We start from the raw sequence: 19,456 nt of genomic DNA, 5'->3' as shown, positions 1-19,456 counted from the left end.
GCGCGAGGAAGCCGCAGGGCTTGCGGGGCACGCGCCGCCCCATCACGCGCATGTCCAGCTTAGCCTTGGCGGCGGGGCGACCACGGGCGACAGCTCGTCGCAGAAGCCGCCCTCGTAGGACAGCTTGAGCGGGATCTCCATCTGCTGGGCCGAGGGCCTGAAGCCGGGGCCGAGGTTGACCGCCGAGCCGGCGCCGCCCAGGCTGCTGGCGGACGGCGAGAAGCGCAGGCCCACGCTCTGCGAGTGGATGAGCGGGCGCGGCGTCGGCACGTGCTGCTTGGGCTCGGCGGCGGTGGCGCTGACCGGTCTGCGGAGTGCGTGCGGGTTCTCGGGCGAGCCCAGCGGGGCCTGCTGGCGCTCCAGCTCGTGCGGCGGCTGCGCTGCCGAGTAGTACGCCGCCGACTGGCTGCGGCTGATCTGCGGCGTTTGGCCGTAGGCGCGCAGCCCGCCGGTCACGGGCCGCTGGTAGGCCGATGACGGCCGCTGCAGTGGAGCCTGCTGCTGCGGCGGCGGAGGCGGCTCGTCCTCCATGAGCCCCGGGTCCATGCTGATGGCGCGCTGGTACAACATGCCCGCGCTCAGGCTGCCCTGCACCTGCAGCGAGCCGCCGTAGCCGCCGCCCTCGGTCAGCTCGTCCATCGCGTCGCCGGGGCAGCGGGCGCTCATGGAGTGCGCCATCTGGCTGTAGGCGCTGCTGCCCAGCACGGCACTGGAGTGCACGGCGGCGCTGGGCTGGTTGGTGCGCACGATCTGCGCCTTGGCCGGCTGCAGCCACTGGCCCTGCTGCGGCGCCACCTGCACCTGCTGGGGCAGCTGGAAGGAGCGCTGGGCCGACATCTTGGACAGGGGCGACTTGGGCCGGCCGGCGTGGGGGTGGTGGTGGTGGGGGTGGTGGTGGTGTTGCGGGTGGTGATGGTGGGACTGGGGCAGCTGAAGCGGCACCTCCTGGTGGTAGCGGGCAGAGGCGGCCGAGGCCGACTGCGGGCGGTAGAGGCCCACAGGGTCGGAGGCCGGGCCGGCGCGGTACTGCGGGCCCCGGCGCAGGGGTGAGGGCGGCGGGCTGAAGTGGTAGGAGCCGCCCGGCGGCAGCTGCTGCGGGGAGATCTGGTGAGCTGGGGAGGTGTGCGGCGGGCTCGGCCGGAAGTGGCCTGCGCTCTGGTGGGTGGGCGAGAGCGAGGAGGGCGAGGTGGACACCTGGTAGCCCTGGCGCGTGGGCGACGGCACGGAGGGCGGACTGGGCCGCATCTCGTAGGCCTGGCCGCCGCCGGACGACAGGTAGGGCGAGTCGCGGTGGCCCGGCGACGGCGGCATGTTCTGGATGACGGGGAGCGTGGCAGGGCTGCAGCAGGGGCCCGGGGCCATCACCACTCCGCCGCCCCCTAGTGGCGGCAGGGCCTCCATGTCTCGCTCCAGGTAGTCCTCGTCCTCCTCGAACAGGTCCTGCACGGGCTCCATGTCAGAGAGGCGGGGCTCCAGGGGCGCTGGGGGCAGGACGGGCGGCTCCTGGTCGGGGGGTGGGGAAGGGGGCTGGTCCAGCTCCTGCTGCTGGGCCACCTGACGACACTCCTCCTCCACGCGCTGCAGCAGGCGCTGGATCTCACGGTTGTTGGGGCACAGGCGCATGGCTTCATTCAGGTCCTCCAGGGCTGCGTGGAACTGCCTGCAAGGGCAGAGAGAGAGAGAGAGAGAGAAATAGAGAGAAGAGGAGACAGAGAGGAGGCGAGAGAAAATGAGAGAAGACAGAGAAAGAAAGGAAGCGATGGGAGGAGCAGTGATGGATGGAAAGAGAGAGAGTAGAGAGAGAGAGAGAGAAAGTGAGGATGGTTAGATAAGGAGGAAAGAGGAGCAGTGAGGAGGTGGAAGAGGAGATGACAGAGAGGGGAGAAAGAAGCATAGAAGAGTACATGATAAGAGACACAAATGAGGGAGGAAGAGAAAATGGATAAGTTAAGTACACAACTACATACAGGACCACTGGTCAGTGATCATGAATGAAGACTGAAAAAGCAAGTGACCTTTCAAGGAACCTCTCAACCATCCCTAAATCACCAAAAAAAAACTACTGTGTAGAGTTCACTTGAGGTGACCCGTTTTTCTTTTACTTCCATAGAGTATCTTTTCTTTTCAGTTCTGAGCTTACAAAACTCATAACTGAAAAGAAAACCAAAAAAAAAAAAAAAGTGACACCAGAGACCGGATGACCTGGTCAGGAACTGAAAATGTATGGAGAAACACAAAGCAAAAAGAAGATCGAAATCAAACTTGGTGAAGGAACTGAACATGACCAGAGAGTGAGGTGTATGGGGGGTGAGGCTGAACGAACCTGCTAACCCCTAATACTATGCCTTGCACTCCTCTGCCCAGGAAGCTTCCTGAGATATAAGCCAGCACCAAATTCAAAGGTAGCACAAAACTGAAACAAGACTTAAAGTCTCTAAGTTCACTTAAAGGACCCTGAATGGATCAGAAGCTAAACCAAAGATGGCTGCAGCGACTGACACATGTAGGGGGATCAAACAAACAAACAAACAATAAAACAAAAACTAAATGATGAGAGGCCCCGCCTTTGGCCCTTCTCTGTCAGTCTCTATGGTTACCTGCTGCTGCGCTTGGCACGGGCTCGGGCGTAAAAGGCCTCGTACGATTTGGGTTTCAACTCTAGAGCCTTGGTGGCAAACTCCTCAGCCATCCCAAAGTCCTGTAAGCAACAACAGGGCCAACAGTCATTCACAGGAGCCTTAAAGCGCAGCCAAGCACACACACACACACACACACACACACACACACACACACACACACACACACACACACACACACACACACACACACACACACACAAAACATATACATAAGGCGATGAAACTAAAAAATGAACTCATGAACTAGCGCTCAAGAGCTAAACACACACAGACCCTCACACACACATTTCCATACCCTTACATCCATAAATGCCACACACACACACACACACACACACACACACACACACACACACACACACAAGCACACAGACATACATACATACATAGAAACATGAAGGTGCTGGAACAGATAAGAAGCAATGTCAGGAAATTAAATGAAATGGGAGGATGAGAGACTATCTTGAATTACATGTCACGGAACAATGATTTAGTGTAATCGTACATACATATCATGGAACAATGGATCAGTGAAGTCACACATAATTCAAAAAGCTTTAATATGAATTGCCTGAGTGAACAGACACAAGAAATTCTGAAATGCTGCATGAATGATCACGAGATCACATTTGCAGACACACAACATGTACATACCTGACATATACATATGCACATAGACAGAAACACACACACGCACACACACACACAAACACACACACACACACACACAAAGGTGAAGGACACACAGATGTCCTCTCGACAGAGTAAGTCTAAGCCTGTCTACAAGCCAAGCCCCTGACAACAGCTCCAAGAAACAGCCCTCAATTTTGCCAGAATAACCAAAGAACAAAGAAAACACAAACAAATCAAACAAATAAAGACAAAAAACAAAACAGGAAAAGTCATGAAAATACACAAAAACAGTGTAAATAACAAAAACTGAACCCAAAGCAAAGACATGAAAGATGGGGGGGGGAGGATGATGTTTCTCCAGCTCAAGCTCTTAAGGACACTGATGTGTCAGCATAGCATGGACACGCCCTCTATGTCCCTTGTTCATCATTGACGCCTAGTGAACTTTGCAGAATCACCATAAAGTACTGTAGGTTAGGTTTGACGAAAACATTTCAGTCTAGCTGTTTTAATTTCATAGGCCCCTTATTTTCTTTTATGAAGTAGCATTTCTTATTTGAAAAAAAAAAAGCTGTGTTTGGAGGACAAGACACAAAGCAGACACATTTCTTCTGTGTTTTAATTTTTGTAGGTGCCTGTGAGTGTCTTGGTTGTGGGGGATGTGACAGTGTGCAGGACTGCGGTAACGCTTGGTCCTCTGACAACAACATTTAGAGATGGTGCGTCTGTGACCTCAACAACGCACAGGCGAAACAGGAACAGAAGACAGAAGAAACAGGCAGAGACAGGGGAAAAGGACAGAGGCGAGGAAACGAGAGAGAGAGAGAGAGAGAGAGAGAGAGAGAAAGAACTGGATCGAAGAACTAGAGCGATTGAAAATGTGAAGAGAGGGATGCAGACGTACGTTCATTTTCCTGCGACAGCGGGACAGGTTGAGTAGCAGGCAGACTTTGAGCTCACGGAAGGTCTTCAGGTCCTCGCTGAAGCCCTCACGAGGAAACTTCTTTAGGGCATACTGGTACCGTTGGGCAGCCTCCTTCACCTTCCCTTTCTGTGGTGGGAGGACGCACACACACGCAAGCACACGCGCGCGCGCGCACACACACACACACACACACACACACACACACACACACACACACACACACACACACACACGAGCAAATATACACACATACATAACCATTTTAATAAAACCGCCATAGAATATGGTATGTACACTGTTTTTTGATATATATCAGATTTGCAGAGGCCTGACCTTATAGAAACCATCTCCTTCCTCCATCAGTTTGCTGAGAAGCACGATCATGATGTCCGGCTTTGAGGTGGCCATTGCCCACGTCGCTGGACCTGCAGCCAAACAGAGAGCATGATGGGTAAGCAGGAAGAGGAAACAGGAGCAACACAAGGAAGCTCCATCCATTCGTGACCTGGTGGAGGCAGAGCGCCACCTGCACTCCATGTGACATCACAGAAGGGGTGAACTCTGATTGGTGGTTGGGAGTAAGCAGGACGGTGTGAGTAGAAAATAAAGACACATCAGGATTGCTGACGACAGCAGTCTGCGCACCACCCTGTTCTCTTGTTTGGTTCTGATGAAGGGATCCACACCTCCAAACCTGCTGTTAGTTTGCATTCACCCAACATGATTGACAGACTGGTAATCAGGCTAGAGAATGAACCCAAAATGCCTTCCAGCATTTTTTGCTGGATTAGAAGGCTGACCTGGCTGGACAAGGCTTGGTCCTCTGACAACAACATTTAGAGATGGTGCCTTGTGACTTCAACAACTACTGGTATGTAAAACAGGAACAGAAGACAGAAGAAACAGGCAGAGACAGGGGAAAAGGACAGAGGCGAGGAAGCGAGAGAGAGAGAGAGAGAGAGAGAGAGAGAGAGAGAGAGAGAGAGAGAGAGAGAGAGAGAGAGAGAGAGAGAGAGAGAGAGAGAGAGAGAGAGAGAGAGAGAGAGAGAGAGAGAGAGAGAGAGAGAGAGAGAGAGAGAGAGAGAGAGAGAGAGAGAGAGAGAGAGAGAGAGAGAGAGAGAGAGAGAGAGAGAGAGAGAGAGATGTGTGTGTGTGGGGGTGGGGTGTCACGGGGGCAGGGGTGATGGATGGGAGGGTGAGTTGTGTTAGATATGGGGATGACATGGACAGAGAACCACCACCCATTCACCCACACAAAAGAAGATAACCCGGAATCGTCAGAGAGAGTGAGAGAGAGAGAGAGAGAGAGAGAGAGAGAGAGAGAGAGAGAGAGAGAGAGAGAGAGAGAGAGAGAGAGAGAGAGAGAGAGAGAGAGAGAGAGAGAGAGAGAGAGAGAGAGAGAGAGAGAGAGAGAGAGAGAGAGAGAGAGAGAGAGAGAGAGAGAGAGAGAGAGAGAGAGAGAGAGAGAGAGAGAGAGAGAGAGAGAGAGAGAGAGAGAGAGAGAGAGAGAGAGAGAGAGAGAGAGAGAGAGAGAGAGAGAGAGAGAGAGAGAGAGAGAGAGAGAGAGAGAGAGAGAGAGAGAGAGAGAGAGAGAGAGAGAGAGAGAGAGAGAGAGAGAGAGAGAGAGAGAGAGAGAGAGAGAGAGAGAGAGAGAGAGAGAGAGAGAGAGAGAGAGAGAGAGAGAGAGAGAGAGAGAGAGAGAGAGAGAGAGAGAGAGAGAGAGAGAGAGAGAGAGAGAGAGAGAGAGAGAGAGAGAGAGAGAGAGAGAGAGAGAGAGAGAGAGAGAGAGAGAGAGAGAGAGAGAGAGAGAGAGAGAGAGAGAGAGAGAGAGAGAGAGAGAGAGAGAGAGAGAGAGAGAGAGAGAGAGAGAGAGAGAGAGAGAGAGAGAGAGAGAGAGAGAGAGAGAGAGAGAGAGAGAGAGAGAGAGAGAGAGAGAGAGAGAGAGAGAGAGAGAGAGAGAGAGAGAGAGAGAGAGAGAGAGAGAGAGAGAGAGAGAGAGAGAGAGAGAGAGAGAGAGAGAGAGAGAGAGAGAGAGAGAGAGAGAGAGAGAGAGAGAGAGAGAGAGAGAGAGAGAGAGAGAGAGAGAGAGAGAGAGAGAGAGAGAGAGAGAGAGAGAGAGAGAGAGAGAGAGAGAGAGAGAGAGAGAGAGAGAGAGAGAGAGAGAGAGAGAGAGAGAGAGAGAGAGAGAGGTGTGTGTGGGGGGGTGGGGTGTCACGGGGGGCAGGGGTGATGGATGGGAGGGGGTGAGTTGTGTTAGATATGGGGATGACATGGACAGAGAACCACCACCCATTCACCCACACAAAAGAAGATAACCCGGAATCGTCAGAGAGAGAGAGAGAGAGAGAGAGAGAGAGAGAGAGAGAGAGAGAGATGTGCCAGAGAGAAAGAAGGGGTGGATTGGGGGTGTGGATGGGAAGAGAGCACAAAAAGCTGCCGTGAGAACAAGGGAGCAGGATAAGAGACGAGAGCGAGAGAGAGCGAGAGAGAGAGAGAGAGATACACTGAAAGAGAGAATGGGGAAGAAAGAAGAGGGAGAAAGACAGGCAGGCTAAAAAACAGCAGAAGCGGTGCTTGTGCAATGGCAAGCAAGCAGCAGCAGTACCAGAAACGTTAGCAACTGTGCTAACAGCTAGCACTACAGCTTGTCATCAGATAGCTCAGAGCTTTAGCATCAGTGCTAACAGCTAGCATGTATACCTAACAGATTGTTAGTAGGAACAAGGGACAGTTAGGACAAATCTGACAGGGAAGGAGATCTAGGCAGCATGGCTTTGTGATGGTATGGTAGGGTTAATCCAAACGGGTAGCACTAGGATTTGTGAGGCAAATGTCAGCACTATAAGAGGCCTCAAAACCAATAACCCTCAACAGAAAGGTCACTGGCCAAAGCCAGTGTGTGCTGCCATTTTCTCACCCATTGGGTCTTTTATTTAAATCAGAATGTCAACCATGTGACACTTTCAAATGCCTCATCTTCTGAATTTAATACAAGGCTGCCTTTAATTGAAGGTTAAAATCTCCCCTTGAGAAAGCACCTCAGTTGACAGTAGACAGAGGACAAGAAGAGTGGATATCAGGGCCTTATTCTCTCACTCTTCAACACACTCAGACAGAGCCTCACTGCATATCCTATCTGTTCTTCTGCATGATCCTTTAAGCTGTTTCCATAGCTGTCTGATTCACTTACTTCCTTTCCCCTCTTTCCATCAGTCTCACTCCCCATCTCCTCCTCTCTTTCTCTCTGTCTTCCTCCTCTCTTCTGGTCTCAATCTCTACTTCTATCCAGCTTTCTATTCCTTCCTTTCTCTCTCTATTCTTTCCTTTCTCTCCATTCTTTCCTTCATCTCTCACTATCCTGTTCTCTGACCCTGTTTACATTTGGTTTTGAAATGCATCTTGGGTGATCCCATCTCAAGTGGTCACTGCTAAACATAAGTGTAAATAATCGCCAAGACGCATTGCGAGCCGATCACTTAAAACAACTTGCCGAGGTGGTCTGAGACGCATTTTGACCACATATCATTCATAGTGTCATGGACAATGGGAGCTCTATGAATGAATGTGATGTTGGGCAGTAACGAAATCTAAACACAAGTGGTCAGCAATGTGTCTAGCTGTACACCTTGGATACATGTGTAAATGCCGATGTGTCTTAGCTGACCACTTGTGATCGGATCACCCAAGATGCATTCTAAAAACAAGTGTAAACAGCTTCTCTGTCTTCCTTACTTCATGCATACATTATTATTTCACTCCCTCACCCTGTCTTTCTCTTCTATCACATTCCCTCTCTTCCTGTTTCTCCACTCCCTCGTTCTTCCTTCCTCCCCCACTCTCTCGCTGTCTCTCGCGTACCTATCTTGGCACCCTTCTTCAGTAGGGCCACCACCACTGACGTGTTCCTGCAGCCCACGGCCCGGTCCAGAGGCCTCATGCCGCTGTGGTCCACGTGCTCAATCATCGCACCGTGATCCACCAGGAACTGCACCTGGGTAAGGAAGAGAGAGAGAAACCATTAGACAGGCCACTAACAAAACAATTAATTTCCTATCGCCCCCACACCCCCCAACTCAACATGTGCTGCTTTTTGTCATTAAATTAATTTGATTGTTCACACATAGATTGACTTTTTAACCAAAGGTAAGCATTTTAGACATTGGATTGATTGGACACTGATACACCTTTTTGTCAATACATTTCCCATAATTCCATTCCTTTAGTAAGCGCAGTGCTCCTCCTCTTGGCTTTACTTACCACCTCTGAGTCTCCATAGAAGGCGGCCAGGTCCAGTGGGGTTCGGCCGCTCTTATCCGCATGGGCGGTGGCCGCACCCTTTTCCACCAGGGCACGGACCAATGGGAGGTGGCCTTTCAGACACGCCCAGCTCAGAGCCGTCAGCCCCTCCTTGTCCATCAGCGCCAGGGATGCACCTGCAGAGAAAGCCCAGAGGTCAAAGATCAGGGTGCCATGGCAACCTTAGAGGCTCTAGTGCTGGATGTTGTTTTACTGCTAATATTACTGTTATCAATACCATTTTCAATTTAATTATTATCTTCTTTAGAGACAACCGTACAGACATAATTGTCACAGTTGGGAGTGGCTTTTAAAGCAAGATCAAAAATCATAAAATAAACATGATTTTAGGTCACGTGATGCTGTGTATGTGGGGTGACGTCATATACTGTGTAAGGACATGTGACATGAAGCCATATGATATGAGGTCATGTTACATGTGCAATGCCCACCCTGTGCTAGCAGGTACTCGGCTGTGCCCAGGTGTCCCTCACAGGCGGCCATCATGAGAGGAGTGCGGCCCTGCTTGTCGGCCATGTTGACATCGGCGCCATGGTTCAATAGCAGATCAACTATCTGTGGCAGCAGAGAAAAAAAACACAGTGGTTATAACAAACACCTACACACACATGCAGACTAACCTATGCTGAACACACTCGTACACATGATTAACAGATGCTAAACATGGACCCACACTCATTTACACTGAACAAACAAACAGATTTGTTTGATGGTTGGCTTCAAGTATATTCACAAGGTACTTTAATAAGCTTAACTTTAATAAGCCCACTTTTCATAAAATGTAAGTGTGATTGATATTGAGGGTCTTGTGTGTGTCTTGCTCACAAACTAAGCTACCTGCTGTATGTGTGTGTGTGTGTGTGTGTGTGCACGCATGTACCCACCTGCCAGTGTCCTTGGCGCACGGCGCTGAAGAGGGGCACGATGCCACGCCGGTTTGGTTGTGCCACAGCGGCACCCTGTTCCAGCAGCAGACGGCACACATCCAGCTTCCCCCGACCAGCTGCCGCTGTCAGAGCTACACACACACACACACACACACACACACACACACACAGAGAGAGAGAGATTAGAGAGAAGCACACACATTGTATGAACACACACTGACCATGATATGAAAAAAAAAAACAGCAGTCTGGCAATACTGCCCGTCCTCAGCTATAAATACGTTCAGATGAAGTGGAGTGGCTAACTAGCAGCCTTTCACTGAACTGACTTCAATTAATTCCTGAGGGCCTTATTCTGGCTGCTCTTATGAAAGAAGATCTATACGCTTCTTGAGAGGCCTTTCCAGCCCGAAGAACCTTTTACAGTGTCCAGAATGGGCTTTGTGCTTTTCTGAGTAACACTAGAGAGAGAGAGAGAGAGAGAGAGAGAAAGAGAGAGAGAAAGGGAGAGAGGGAGAGAGAGAAAGTAGTGGTAAGCCAGAGAAAAACAGTGTGAGGGAAAGAGGGAAATAAAAATATGATAAGAAATCATTTGGATGATAAATGACGGCAGTAAGAGCACAGCACTCTCTTAGTCAGATCGTTTCCCTCTGCTGACTGCTGGGATTGCTGAGCGATTAAATATGAACAGCTAGACATCAATCACGCACACACATACACCATGAAACACACACCTACACACAAACTAAACACACACTCCATATACAGACACACTACACAAACACACACACACTCAGGAGGACTATTAAACACATTTAATATGGACATCCATCAGAAGTACTGAGGTCAGGAAAATTATTCCTGTGAAGGTAGAGCAGTGGAGAGAAGCAGCATCTATCTCTCTGTCTCTCTCTCCATCACACATATATCACACATACACACACACACACACACACACAGCAGTACCTGTCTCTCCCCAGAGAGTGTCAAAGCTGTTGATCTGTGCTCGCTCCTCTTCTTCCTCATCTTTCTCTGGTAGGTCCAATAGGTAAGATGCAATCTGCCGTACACACACACACACACACACACACACACACACATAGACAGAGAGAAAAACACATTTCATGATGAATAAATACACTAACTATACACATGAACATTGTTCATGCAGATGTGTGGGTGTGGATGAATTTCAAAATCTACCAAATCTACTCAACTTTTCTACCAGCCACTAGAGATGTGAGATGTGATATCATGATTATAGTGACCAAATTGATCATCGGTATTATTACGATATGATTAAAATGTGCTGAAATTGTTTCTAAGTCTACCACCAATGTGATAGACAAAACTCATAATGGGCCTGTTCTCCATGCACAGTAGCAACAAAACTAAAAGATCAACAGAACAGCATTCATGTGCCATAGTGTCTCGTCATAAAAGTGTTGTGGCTCCTATAAGGCGCACTCTGTTTCTGTGAGTTCTGGATCATCCTACAATGATCCAACTACCGGTATATGCCTCCGGTCTGGAGCTGAAGCAGCAAAGGCGAACAGAGCGCTATACAAATTAGATATCTCTACTGAGACGTCCCTCCATGGAGTTTGTTTACATTTCCCTGTATGTGAGAGAGACAGTGTTGTACCTCTGTATGTGTGTGTGTTGTACCTCTGTCTATCCCATACTGGCAGCTGTGTGTGTGTAAGTGTAAGAGACATTGTTGTACCTCTGTATATCCCATGCTTGCAGCTGCGATGAGGGCTTGCTGAACTGCGTGGCTCTTGCTGAACGCCCCCTGCTGGCCGTCTGGGTTCCAGTCACACTGCACCAGGAACTTCACCACCTCCAGGTGACCCCGCAGGGCGGCGTGCACCAGAGCACACTGACCACTCTTATCCAGGTGATCCACCTGTACAGGCACACGCACACACACACACACGCGCACATACACACACGCGCACACACACACACACACATACAGGAGATGTTACTGACCTGTATAGTTGGAATGCTAGCTCTATCTATTTACCCGCCACAGTGTTTGGTAAGTTGCGCAATGGTGGGTGCTAATATCCATCCCTGGTGTGTGTGTGTGAGAGAGAGAGAGAGAGAGAGAGAGAGAGAGAGAGAGAGAAGAGACAAAGCTAGTGTGTGTCGCACCTCTGTATATCCCATGCTTTGGCAACCCATGTGTAACCATCAGTCGCCATTAGACGCAAAGCAACAAAATACAGGTTCATGTCCCTTCTGCATGCAGTGTATAACGCAGTTGACCTCTGTAGGTGTGGTGAAGCAGCGTCACCGCCTGACCGTCAGTCCCGGGTTCGATTATCGACCAAGTCAATGTGACTGGGTAAAAGTGTCTGCTAGTTACCAGTCAACTTTCACTTTCACTTTATCTGGCTCTGACCTTGGCTTTCTTGGCGCAGAGCATGGTGACGATGGTCAGGTGTCCGGCGGCGGCGGCGTAGCTCAGGGCGCTGATGCCGCTCTCGGACGTGGTGTCCACGCTGGCGCCGAACTCCAGCAGTAGTCCCGCCGTCTCGGCGTAGCCCAGGTGGGCGTGCACGCACAGGATGGGCGCGTTGCTCAGCACCTCCGTGCGGTAGTTCACGTTGGCACCTCCCAGGATCAGCAGACGAGATACCTACAGCAGAGAGAGAGAAAGAGAGGGAGAGAAAGAGAGGGAGAGAGAGAGCAACCATTAGACAGGCCACTAACACGGTGTGTGTGTGTGTGGGTGTGTGTGTGTATGTGTGTGTATGTGTGTGTGTTTATGTGTGTGTGTGAGTATGAGTGTGAGTGTGAGAGAGTGTATGTGTGTGTGTGTATGTGTGTGTGTATTACCTTAATATTGGGTGTATAGAGGTTCCTAAGGGAGGCCAAGGCAGTGGACAGCCCCTCTGTGCTGTAAGAAACCCACAGCCCCTGCAGAACGGACGAGGAGACCCCAACCTTCTTACTCAGGCCCTGTAAAGAGAAGGGGAGTAGACATACCATCAGTACCACAGTCAATGGACACAATAAAAATAAAGAAGATAAAGCACTGAGCTTTACTTCAGTGAGAAAATAAACTGAACAAGTATGCTTTGAACTGAAATGAGTGGTGTGTATGTGTACGCTGAAAAATACTTGTGAGTGTGTGTGTGTGTGTGTGTGTGCATGTACTGATGTTTGATCTGAGCATGCAGATTGCGGCGATTGTGTGGTGTATTTGTGTGTGTGTGTGTGTGTGTGTGTGTGTGTGTGTGTGTACACCTTAAAGATGTGTGCTTTGAGGATGTGGTGGCCCAGCTCAATGGTCTGCTGGCGGTTGAGTTTGCCCTCCTGACGGGAGAACCAGAAGGCCAGGAGAGTGTGTCCACTCCTACAGGGGAACCAGGGAAGGAGAGGAGGACATGAAGGAAGACGAAGAAGAGAGGAAAGGTGAGGACGGGTGAGGAAAGGTAGAAGAGAAAAGAGCAGAGAGGAATGCCAAAGATTTCTCAGTCAGATGGGCGTTCTTCTGTCGCACAGAACATCTCAATTATCTGCTGAACTATGTGCTTTTCTCAAGGTGACTGTGTTTGTGTACTTTTATGATGTAAATCTATCAGACAATTAAATATCTGCAACTACTTAAATGTACGTCACCCTTGACCTTGTCTCTTGAATATGACCTTTGGCCTTACCTGGGGTCACAGAGGAACTTGAAGAGATGACCTTTGCCCTTACCTGGGGTCACAGAGGAACTTGAAGAGATGACCTTTGCCCTTACCTGGGGTCACAGAGGAATTTAGTCTTCTCGCCCTCCTCCCTCCAGATGAGCCACTCCCTGAAAGAGGGGTGGACGAACATGCGTGTGCCGTCCCGCCTCCGCACCAAGAAGGGCGACAGGAGCTCGGCGCGCTGCAGGAAGTCCTCCCACTCCATGACGGCGCCGCGCACCGCGCCCGAGTTCACCGCGCCGTACGCCTGCTCGTCCGTCAGCGGGTGCAGTGAGGCCACCGCCACGTTCAGCAGCGGCAGCGCCCGCTCAAACGACGACTGCGTGGGGAAGCGCATGTTCAGCAGCAGCAGGTACACCTCCGCCAGGCTGACCGGGACCACCTGCCAAACAACAAACAAACAAATAACGGCATAAATAAACAAATCATCAGGGCTACATCTAACAACAGGCACAGCTCCGCCAGGCTGCCTGGGACCACCTGCCAACAGAATACAAACAAATAATTGCATAAATAAACAAATCATCAGAGTCACTGTACATCTATCAACAGGTACTCCTTCGCCGGGCTGACGGACACCACTGGACAACAGCAATCAGACAAATAAATGCATTAAATGCATAATGAGATAATCATGATCATTAGTAGGTCTACTTTTTTCCAGCCAATGTCACTTTTGATTAATGAAATAAATAATAAACAATGAATTATAAACACATTTCTGGTCAGTCACAATCTAGCAGCAGGGGAAACCTCAAATAGCGTGACTCATAATACAGACAGACAGAGAGAGAAATCTCAATCAACCTGAGCAAATGTGACAGCTGAGAAACTCCAGACTCGCAATAACCAACCAAACAAACAAACAAACGAATGAACACAAATAAGGAATCAGGAGTCATTTATCCGGCAACAAATGTAAGTATGTCAGACCTGCTAGCAGCACCTGCACACACACACACGCGCAGGAACTAGCACACACGCACACGCATACACACACACCAACATCCACAAACAAGCCAAACAAGCAATCAGAGTAACAATTAACCGCCCTCATTAGTCAGGTAAGGGCTCAATCTACCTGCAGACCATTCTAACTGAACCATCATCATCATAGAAGCTATCATCATGAAGAGATGAGTGCGCCCGTGTGTGTGTGTGTGTGTGTGTGTGTGTGTGTGTGCGCGTGTGTTAGGGATGCAACTGTACAGTGTGCCCACGGTTCGGTATGTATCACAGTTTATAGGGCCACAATAACAATACGGTTTCTGTATTTTAATATTAAAAATATATACTGATATAAAAAAACAATATTTTGCCTACAGTCAAAAAAGCTTAGCTTGGCTTAGTTTTTAGCCTAACTATAGGGTAGTTTTCAACTGCTTTGTTCAAACTATCAGTAGAGAGAGCTGCTGGGGCGCCCCTGTGTCAATCTATTTCAAATTTCGCTCAGCCGAAGTCCCGGCCCCTCCGTTTGCCACCATGGGACCGATCTTCGGAGAAATTATGAAAGGTAGTCAATGGCGAAATAAATTATTTTCTGGTCCCGATAGTTTCATAGAATTTAAAAGTTGCATGGAGTGTGCATGGAGGGGACATTACTGATATTACTGAATATACTGTAACTGTCTAGACATTGTGACGGAATCCTGAGGCAGTAACCAAATACACCCGCAAATGTGAATCTCCAGCTTTCATTATTATACTATCTGGGAGATATAACATAAAAGCATGTTTTTAGTGCTAAAAGGACGATGCCAAGCTACCGGCCGAAATTCCCATGAAACGTGGGAAGAATGGGCCGGAGGAACCCATTAAACTTCCTAGTTTCACTTTAAATACATTTGAAAGACGTGCCTTGGCAGCAAACCAGATTTACCAAATTTATATATATATTGCTATATTTATTATATCAGAGACAATTAATTCGGAATAGGTCATGCAGGAAGCCTACCTATTTTCTTTGTGATTGCCTCTATTACATTGTAACACTACAATCTTATATACCATATAGTATACTCATTATAAATGTAAGTGTCACTCAGCAACCGCAGGATAACACCAGGAAATTGTGTAGTGGTCTCTTCATTTTTTTCCAGACCTGTATAATATATATACACACACACACACACACACACACACACACACACACACACACACACACACACACACACACACACACACATTGATATATATATATATATATATATATATATATATATATATATATTCCATTCATATATTTTCATAATTACAAGTAGCATAAAATATTTTGTCATTTAAATAATCATATTTATTTTACTTTTTTAACACCTACCTTTAATGTCTACATTAAATACAATGATTACATTGTATTAGTGGTGTGTAAGTCTAATTACAGTAGGTGCCCTTCACTTTAAGGAGAGTAACTTGTGTCCGTGTCTGTAGGCTATTATTTGGAAATGAGATGTGCATATGAGGATGTAAGTCAGAATGTTTGCTATTTGATTAGTTAAAATAAATATTGAAAAACCAAACAACTCGAAGAGAACCTGTCTTGGATCGCAGAGGAGTGTCATGCAATGTTCATTTCTGGTGAGCAGTGAGCAGACAAGCAAACATGGAGTGAGCTAACTGATGGCTAGAAGGAGGCTATGTAAAGTTTGCCAATAGTTGCGTAGGGCGTGTATAGGGTGGTCCGGCTCTGATTAAGTGACATTATGCTGGTACTGACCACTTACAATTTAAGGTAGGCTATGCTCTGTAGGCAGTGTAGTGCAAGTTCATACGTTAACAATGGAAATGTTAGGAAAACTAGCTTTCGGTTAACAGAGATCATCTCCCTAATTCATTTATTTGCGCAACAGCACACATTCTGCGTTCACTCCAGCGAGACGAGCGAAATAAATGTTTTTTAAAGCCGTCATCACCATAGGCTATTTGCTATGATATTTACCACTGTTATTTCTTGCCAAGCCCAATGCAAATAATAAATGACAGATCTATCGACTTTACATCTGATAGCGCTTTACATCTGCGTATTGAACCGTGGGGGGCGTATCGTTCAGTACAATAATATACCGTAATACCGCTGCATCCCTAGTGTGTGCGTGCATGTGTGTGTGTGTGTGTGTGTGTGTGTGTGTGTGTGTCTCACCTTGTAGCTGGAGCTCTTGAGCACCAGGTAGCCCTTCTCGATGAGGTCGAGTGTGAGCTTCAGGTAGAGGTAGGAGCCGCGGCTGAGGGCCTTGAGGTGGGCACTGAGTTTGGAGAAGGCGGCGTTGTCCATCTTGCCGTTGAGCGAGATGTTGCTCTGGATCTCGGGGCTGCTGTGGATACGGTGCAGGATGTAGCTCTGCAGGTCCTGGTCGATGGCGTCGTTCTCGTCCAGCGTGTCCAGCGAGATGCGGTGGAACGGCAGAGGGTGGGTCACGTCCTGAGATGGACAGACAGAAGAGGGACAGGAGGAGAGGGGGAGAGAGAGAGATGGAGAGATATGAAAGGAAAAGAAAGAGAAAGGGAAGGACAAAGGAGAGCAAACAAAAGAAAGAGTGTCTTATGTTTTATGTCATACAAGAATGTTGGCAAGTTATTCAAAATAAAACTTTGATTAAAAACAAAACCACTCCTCACAGAGGGCTGGCCACCACTAAGTGTTTACACTGCAGACCCATGAGTGATAGTAAAGTACTCATGATTCTTTATGTGTGTGTGTGTACTCTATATGTGTGTGTGTGTCCGCCCGTGTGTGTGTGCTTGTTTCTCACCTGCAGAGACGTCCTGACCGTGACCACCAGTTTGAGCCAAGGGGGAAAGCGGTCGATGGTCTTGCACAGAAAGGACACGATGGTGTCGCCGTAATCAGGCTTGTGGAACTCTGCCTCGTTCAGGCCGTCGATCAGAATGACCAGGTCGTCCTCGCACGCGATCTTCCTCTCTGAGGAAGAGACAGACAACACAAGAGTCTGTCAGTCCACTTGCCGCGTTGTCCACCCCTCCCTCCCTGTGACACACTCCAAGGACCCCGTGCAAGACCACAACGTGCTAAACTCAGTTAGCGTTCATGCCAACTCCTCCAATGCCAAAGTCAAAACTGGATTAAGTGGTACAGAAAGACAGCATGGTTTATTCATCGTTATGAATGAACTTTGGCAGAATCAGAAGTTGAGAGAGAACACACTCCGCTTTCACTAGATATGAGGGCCACAGGACCTTGAGTGTCATGTTAACATGTCGGCGTGCTTCCATGTGTCAGCAGTCATTTTCAGATCAGATTCGATTCAGATTGATGGTGTGTGTCTTTCCGAGAGCCTCCGGAAGCTGTTGAGCAGGTGCTTGAGCTGGTGTGTATATGTGTGTGCCGTGTGTGTGTGTGTGTGTGTGTGTATATGTGCCTGCGTGTGTATGTCCCCTCACCTCTGTGCAGCACCTCCAGTGGCTCGAGCACTCCTCTCCTGAAGGCGTTGAGCGGGTCCTGGACGCAGGAGCGCAGACTGAGCGTGCTCTGTAGGTGCGGCTCGCGGAGCAGCTGCTCGCGGTAGCACAGGAGCTGCGGCGCGCGGCACAGCAGCGCGGCCACGTTGTGCACAAACTCCGGCACCAGGCACGTGTAGGCGTTATCCGCCTGGCAGTAGTGATACGCCACCACCTGAGGGAAAGATTATTTTAGAAGTATCAAAAGTTATTATTATTATTTCAATAGGCAGATACAGTATGATATGACAGTGTGTGTGTGTGTGTGTGTGTGTGTGTGTGTGTGTGTTTGTTTGAGAGAGTGAGAGGACATTTCACCAATCTGATACTTCAATACATTGAATCAAACCTCTTCAGCTGTCTATATATTTCCACTTACAATTTGAGTGCATTTGTCTGTGTGAGTAAATGTGTTGTTGACACACTGGGAGGTTATTGGTCATAATGGAGATCCTGGCTTTAAGCTTTCTCTCTGTAAATAAGTTGCAATAAATATATATATATGTGTGTGTGTGTGTGTGTGTGTGTGTGTGTGTGAGAGAGAAAGTGACTGTCTGTGTGTGTGTGTGTGTGTGTCTGTGTGTGTGTGTGTGTGTGTGCGTGTGTGCCTCTGTGGGTTTCAGTGGAAGCTCTAATCTTTGTTATGGGAGCAGTGTTTCATTCAGATGCTATGAATATTTGATCAGTCCTTACAGCAGAGGGGTCGCTGTCATTGTTACTACACCAGAGAGAGAGCAAGAGACCGAGAGAGAGAGAGGGGAGAGGAATAAAGAGAGATAGTGAGAGAAGGCGAGGGATAGAGAGAGAGAGGGATAGAGAGAGATAAATGGGTTAGACGACAATAAGAAAAAACAAATGCAACCCACAAAGAAAAGAACAGAGAGCAGGGCACACGAGAGTGATAGCAGAGAGAGGAGGGAGAGATGCCAGCAGGCGCCATCTTCTCACAAGACGCTGGCTGTGTCGGCAATAGAGCTATTAATGTGTGTTATTAGAGAGAGGAAGCGCTGGGTAAGGAGTGGTGTACACAGAGTAATTAGGACAACAATCAATGGAATCATTTTGTTTTGTGGTGCAGGTAAACACCTATCCATCACTGAGCTGATTGGCTGGGGTGGTTGTTGTGAGAGCAGTCGAGTCATCTGTCAAGCATCTGATTGGCAAATAAGTTTGTTAAAGGGGCTAATAAAGTCATCTATTAAAAACAGGACTAGCTGGGCACAGTGCTGTAAAAAGCAGTTTGTAAATGTGATTGGATACAATTATTTGTTGTTGAGGTGGTGTCATCAGTCATGTGTAATGCAGATGGTTGGTTGAAATATTTGTTGTGTATTTGTCAAGAGTGATAAGAGTTGTTTTTTAATAAATAGCGATGATATTGTGAGGGTAATAAAGACATTCATTGTGGATGCAATTGACTTCACCGTCTAAGGTCCATCTGTCATTGGATGTGCAGCAAATTGGTGAGAAGTATTATATTTGAGGGTGGTGCAGCAATCACATATTGAGCTGATCAGTGTCAGAGTCATTTGTATTGCGTATGAGTTGGCTGTAGAGGAGAGGAATGAGAATGGGAGGCCAGTCCACTGTGGCTGCGATGTAGTTATCTGGAGTTACCTGAAGGTGGATTTGGGGAGTGAAGTCAGGCCTGTGAGATGTGTGTCCATGTGTGTAAGGGGGTGAAGTATGTTATGAGCCACTACAAGGTGTCTCTTAGATGGATGTTGTTGTGTGTGTGTACACATGTGTGTATATGTGTCGCACCTGTGAAGCTAGTCTTCTGAGCGCTTCCTCTTGACGTCGTCTCATCTCAGGAGTTCCAGGACAGCTGCCCCCCACTAAAGTACCATGAGCCGACTGGGGCTGACTGAGAGACAAGCCATCTCCATCTAGAGA

General features: G+C 48.5%; 1 protein-coding gene across 1 annotated transcript in view; it reads right to left on the bottom strand.

Annotated features, from left to right (window-relative positions):
* Positions 1-19,456, bottom strand: part of tanc2a (tetratricopeptide repeat, ankyrin repeat and coiled-coil containing 2a) — a 153,810-nt gene that overhangs the window by 2,687 nt on the left and 131,667 nt on the right. Inside the window, 18 exon segments of the mRNA XM_048246409.1 lie at positions 3-1,660; positions 2,598-2,698; positions 4,177-4,323; positions 4,531-4,622; positions 8,056-8,188; positions 8,455-8,630; positions 8,946-9,069; positions 9,399-9,532; positions 10,368-10,461; positions 11,128-11,310; positions 11,812-12,048; positions 12,249-12,371; positions 12,660-12,768; positions 13,159-13,490; positions 16,245-16,523; positions 16,855-17,024; positions 17,504-17,735; positions 19,325-19,449. Coding sequence (XP_048102366.1) covers positions 3-1,660; positions 2,598-2,698; positions 4,177-4,323; positions 4,531-4,622; positions 8,056-8,188; positions 8,455-8,630; positions 8,946-9,069; positions 9,399-9,532; positions 10,368-10,461; positions 11,128-11,310; positions 11,812-12,048; positions 12,249-12,371; positions 12,660-12,768; positions 13,159-13,490; positions 16,245-16,523; positions 16,855-17,024; positions 17,504-17,735; positions 19,325-19,449 — 4,449 coding nt within the window.

The sequence above is a fragment of the Alosa alosa genome, chromosome 6 (assembly GCF_017589495.1).
Source record: "Alosa alosa isolate M-15738 ecotype Scorff River chromosome 6, AALO_Geno_1.1, whole genome shotgun sequence".
Lineage (NCBI taxonomy): Eukaryota > Metazoa > Chordata > Actinopteri > Clupeiformes > Clupeidae > Alosa > Alosa alosa.
The sequence above is the reverse complement of the archived record's forward strand: the minus strand, read 5'-3'. Positions and strand labels throughout refer to the sequence as shown.